This window comes from Cicer arietinum, chromosome 8 (assembly GCF_000331145.2).
Source record: "Cicer arietinum cultivar CDC Frontier isolate Library 1 chromosome 8, Cicar.CDCFrontier_v2.0, whole genome shotgun sequence".
NCBI classification, from domain to species: Eukaryota; Viridiplantae; Streptophyta; class Magnoliopsida; order Fabales; family Fabaceae; genus Cicer; species Cicer arietinum.
This window is the reverse complement of record NC_021167.2, coordinates 21,234,711-21,240,001: the sequence shown is the minus strand read 5'-3', so window position 1 is coordinate 21,240,001 and position 5,291 is coordinate 21,234,711. Positions and strand designations below refer to the sequence as shown.

At 32.9% G+C, this 5,291-nt stretch overlaps 1 protein-coding gene across 2 annotated transcripts; it reads right to left on the bottom strand.

Moving 5' to 3' along the window:
- Positions 1–237: 237 nt before the first annotated feature.
- On the bottom strand, positions 238–4,823 carry LOC101502838 (zinc finger CCCH domain-containing protein 48). Of its 2 annotated transcripts, none has more exons than XM_004513629.4 (9): positions 3,985–4,823; positions 3,344–3,439; positions 2,603–2,692; positions 2,353–2,454; positions 1,969–2,115; positions 1,730–1,849; positions 1,593–1,652; positions 1,250–1,347; positions 238–825 (listed from the first exon to the last, which is right to left on the bottom strand). In XM_004513629.4, the coding sequence occupies exons 1-9, from the start codon at positions 4,435–4,437 to the stop codon at positions 678–680; spliced, it is 1,314 nt and encodes a 437-aa protein (XP_004513686.1). In that variant the 5' UTR covers positions 4,438–4,823; the 3' UTR covers positions 238–677. The 2 variants fall into 2 exon arrangements, 1 of the variants encoding a protein (XP_004513686.1); XR_012161698.1 differs by having other exon boundaries at positions 677–825; positions 1,589–1,652.
- Between the last annotated feature and the right edge of the window lie 468 nt (positions 4,824–5,291).

Here is a 5,291-nt window from a genome sequence, read left to right as displayed (position 1 = left end):
TACAAAATAATAAACACAAATCTAACTAATATCAACATGTATATAATTTGACCAGTCTTAAGAAAATCAACTCACGCAAGAAACACTTGCTGACATAAACTACTTCTCACAGACAAATGCTCATTTAACAAGGCTTAAAATTTTATCCAAACTTTAACTAAATAAACCCTTTCCAAGTTTTTCAGCATAGCAAAAAGTTATACAACTGTGAACAATATAAGACTTGTAAATGCCAAGTACCTTGAAATTATTTGATGTTATATATACGCATTAAACTGTTTTGTATTGCAATGAATTCTAAATAAATGTTGTGATTATGCAAAATGTTACAAATCTTAATAAGCATGCCTAATTAAGCACACCTTTGTGCCAACAACAGCTCACATTCTAAAAAAAACTACTTCCGCAAACATAGATTACACATTCCCGTTTCGTTCAAGCCCGGATCCTCTGCAGCAGTACAGTCTGTTAAGCCAAATTGCGGCAGTTGAATTTGGATTGTACCGTGATAAATGGTTGCACAGGATGGACGGCTGCAGAGAATCCAGGTTCTATTCCAGCATTTATTTTGCACTTCGCAATACCAAACTCATCCCTGAATTCCCTTCTTGCAGCTAAAAAATTACAAAAAGGAATATCAAAAACTGCTAAAACAAATAAATGGAGTGCCTGATACTTTATTGGATGCTGTTATTAGCTGGCTCCGGTATCCAATTCCACACTCTCACTTGCCCAGTTCCGTCACCGGTAAAGAATATGCTACCAGGACCAGCCTGAATTGCTCGCACTTCTTGTTTGTTGAATATTTTACCTCTCTCTGCAAATCTGAACAATAAATAGGCCAAAATGTTAAGATTTGGAAACAGATATAACAGACAGTTCATAACAAAAATTTAGTTGAGAAAATAGGAACTACGCAACTATATTGCAAACGATATGAATTTATTCATTGATAAAATTAATAGAACTTCTTCATGCAAACAGAAAATAGTTACTCTCTCTTGACTTGTGAGAATATACACATCCCAAATTTTTCATAAAAAGACAACAAAAAATGAAAAGTGGAATAAGTCAAAAATAATATTGCTACATTTGGCATTAATGATTTTGTACAATAAACCAGGCTTGTTTTGTTTTGTATACCATACAAATGAATGAACCAAAAACCAGATTTTCAGACAACTTAATTTGGAGATTTCATGAGTGACACGGATCTAACAAGAGCAAGAATAGGAAGTTCACTACTTACGATGGCAGATCATAGAGGCGAACAGTGTTATCATTGCAAGAGCACATCAATATGGGCTTTCCTTGTGAATCATGCATCCCACATAGGGTGACTATACCCTACAGGCAGATCATACGATCATCAGAAACATCATTAAAACCACCTCAAACACTATGACAAATACCACTAGCCACATTTTGAGTTTAGTTCATAAGGGTAGTAGCTAGATCATTTAATGGAAAAGTTATAACTTATACATGGAAATGATTCCCTAAAATCATGAAATATCAACATTTCAAATGGGACAAGAAAAACCATACAGAATATCAGTACTGTCAAGGGGAAAAAATAAATGCATACATACATGTTCTTCAGTATGAGTATATGTCACTTCCAAATTCCCACCTTCTGTAGCAAACCATACCTGCATAAATAAATCATAACAATCAAGACAAAATAATTACAAAAAAAATAAATATCATAAAATAGTGAGAAACAAACCTTCACTGTTTTGTCTAATGAACAAGATAGCAGGAACTGATCCCAGCAAAGAACAGACATCACAACAGACGTATGCCCCGTTAGTGTCTGTATACACTGCAAGGTTTCAAGGTTCCAGACCTGAAAGACACAACCAGTTGGAACAAATTAATCAAAAATCAAATCAACACACCGAACCTACTTCCACATTGCTTAAAAAGAATATAATAGATTATCGAAGAGAGCTTATGTAAACTTACTCTAATTGTATTGTCCATAGAACCAGAATAAAGTCTATTAGCTCCAACAACTAATGAAACAACACCACGGGAATGACCTTTAAGTGATGCAGCTGGCTCAAAACAGTTGGCAACTACATTAAACTTCCATACCAATATAGATCCATCCTGTAAGACCAATATTTCACTTAAAATTAAAAATTATAATGGTATACCAAACTCATGAAGAGAATTGTTTCGAAGATTTTATTTCACTTCTGATAGTAAAATTAAAACATACTTACAAACATATTTGGTTGACCATTAGTAAAAATATATTTCTTAAGATCCTAGGAGCATAAAGTAATAAAGCATGACTTGAAAAAGAAAAAAACAAATACATTGTCAAGGGAAGAAAAATATTACCTGCGTACCAGCAAAGAGCATATCATTAATCACCACAAGTGCATAAACTTGTCCGACAGGGCCATTTAGACTTAGCTCCATTGAATTTTGTGTGTTCCAGGCCTGAAAACCAATTAGACCAACCAAACAGGTTATCAGTCATACTGAGTGGCGGAAAAACCATACAAATATTTCACTAAATTAGAGTTGATGCACTTGATAAAAAAATTAACAGAGGAAAAAATACATATGCCTATTTTTTCTTTCTTACCTTAACAAAATTGGGTATGCCAACAAAAACCCAGGGACCTTCACTGATCATACAACCAACTTCACCCCCAAGATTGATCACAGCTATACACTGCACATGATCATAAACAAAAAATAAGATCAGTTTTAATTTTCCGTACTTTAGTGTTTTGGCATAAGCTCAAAAGAAAACTATGAAAATTGTAACATAATAATGTAATGTTCACTGCTGGTGTTAAAATTGAAAATACAGAAAGGAAAAGTTATGTCAATTAAGATAATATTTGAAAAAATGCTACAGTACATTCATGTTATACAACGAATTTACTTTTTTCAATAAAAGTATCATGAAACAAAGTGTCTGACACTGATCACCAGGCATAGAATAAACATTAACATAAGCACAAGGTGTGAGTTAAAAATGAAGGGGAAGAGGTAAAGTTATGGTATCATCTAGAACTTCTATTTCAGCAAGACAGCATTTATTTTTAAGAGAACCACATACATTAGCTTTCAACTATAAAACTCATGTATTTTAATAATTTGATCATGAACCTCAAGAACTAAGTTGCCTATAACACTAGACCTAGCTTTCACATAGAAGTTTGGTGAAAGAGAAAGATATCCTTCACGTAGTCCAAACAAACAAAGTCCAAACTTCAAGGTAATAAAAATCAGTTCTTTAACATTCCAAAGAGTTGTCTATGTATTTATAACCAAACCAAAAATTGCCTGTAAAACAAACAAAACAAATAGTAACAACCTGTCCAGACTGGCAGTCCCAAACCCTTACAGTCTCATCAGTACTTCCAGTATAAAGCTTATCTGAACCAGAGGGCATAGCAATTCCACTCACAACCTGTTTATTCATCAAAACCACAACTCATCCAATCAACTCATTGCCCAAAAATACACTCATAAAAATAATTAATTTCCAGTTATTGCTAACGAGCCACCTATAGACACAATCAACAAATCAATAAATATCAAGCATTTAGTACATTAATAACTTAAAAAACCTTAAATTTTTACACTTCAACCATTGCCATCACTTGTTAACAATTGTCTTTTTAACACTTCACAATGAACCACATGCATAGTAATATAGTATCATAGTAACATATCAACCATTCAAAATATAATCAAAACTACAAACATATATTGTTCTGGTGTGTGTGTCTAAGTGTGTATCATGAAATTCAATGATAAACATGTTGCCATCCAAAGGTTTCAGTATTTCACTATCAAGAATCCAATAACTCTATGACTCTAAACTACAATAACATAATAATTCTATGATTCTATAAAGTAAAACATTTTTATAAACTACAATATCATAATAATTCTAAACTACAATAACATAATATTCCTTTGATTCTATAAACTAAAACATTTTTCCTTTACCTTCTTGTGCCCTTCAAGCTGAGTCAACAAAGAAAAACCATCCCCTAAACTCCAAGAGTGAAGAAACTTACACCTCTCACCATAACTACAATTTCCTTGAATCCAATAAGTACAAACTCTATCACCACTCACAACAACTCCCCTACCACCACCTCCCCCTACACCACCACGACCACCACCACCGCGTCCACGTCCACCACCACGCCCCCACGTATTAAAACTTGCCCCACCACGCCGACCCGAAAAGCTCGAATTTTCACCAGAACCATAAGGCCTTTTAGAAGGGGCACCATTTCCATTAAAACTAGGCAGTTCACTATGCAAAAACGGACATGGATAACGACTGCACTTTCCCGCTTGCCATTGAAAACAAACTTTCTGATTCTTAGAATCACCTCCGGTGGGCCCACCGAGACGGTTATACACGCGCTTATTACCACCGTCAAAATCCATAGATACAAAAAACAGTGATATCGTTAAAATTTTCGATCTTATCTTAAAAATTGAAATGCGAATCAGAAAATTAAGGTCTTAAAGAAACTATCTCCGGCTTCAATTTAAAGAAACTTTGGGTTCGAGAAATTGAATTGAGATTTTGAATCGACCATACACAAGGGATTGAGATCTTGTGGGGAAGGAGAGGGAGTGGATGAGGGAAGTGTAGTGAGATCATCAAGTGTTGAGATGAATTGAAAAGCGTGGGAAACCCTAATTTTATTGAGATTAGGGTTCGATGAAAGAAGAAAATAAACCCTAATTTTGAGATGTAGCTTTCGGTTGTAGTGAGTGATTTTGAATGTGGTGTGATTTTGCAGAGTAGTGAAAGCGTGAGATTAACGACAAGTACGAAATTACAAAACTAACCTGGGTATTATAGTGTCGCTTGGCAACTTTTTTTTTTTACGGATTTTTTTTTTCGAGAACGTTTTATTATTAGAATATAATAATAACAAAATAATATTATATTTTTAAAAAAAATTATAATCTTTTTTTGTATTATGAGATAACACAAAAAAAGATGGGTTTTTGATATTCAAACTTGGATTCTAAAAAAAGATATTTAATTTAGCAAGATTAACATTACAAATTGAGTTGAATCTTACAAACAAAAATTATAATTATTCTATGAAAACACTTTCATGTCCATAAAAATTGGAATTAATAGAAAAATTAGTATTAGAAATTATAAACAATGTTAAAGTAGTTTTTTTATTTTTACAAAATTAATAAATATTTAAAAAAATTATAAAATATTATTAATACTTCAGGTATTAATTGATGTTATTAGAAGATGTAACACATAACTT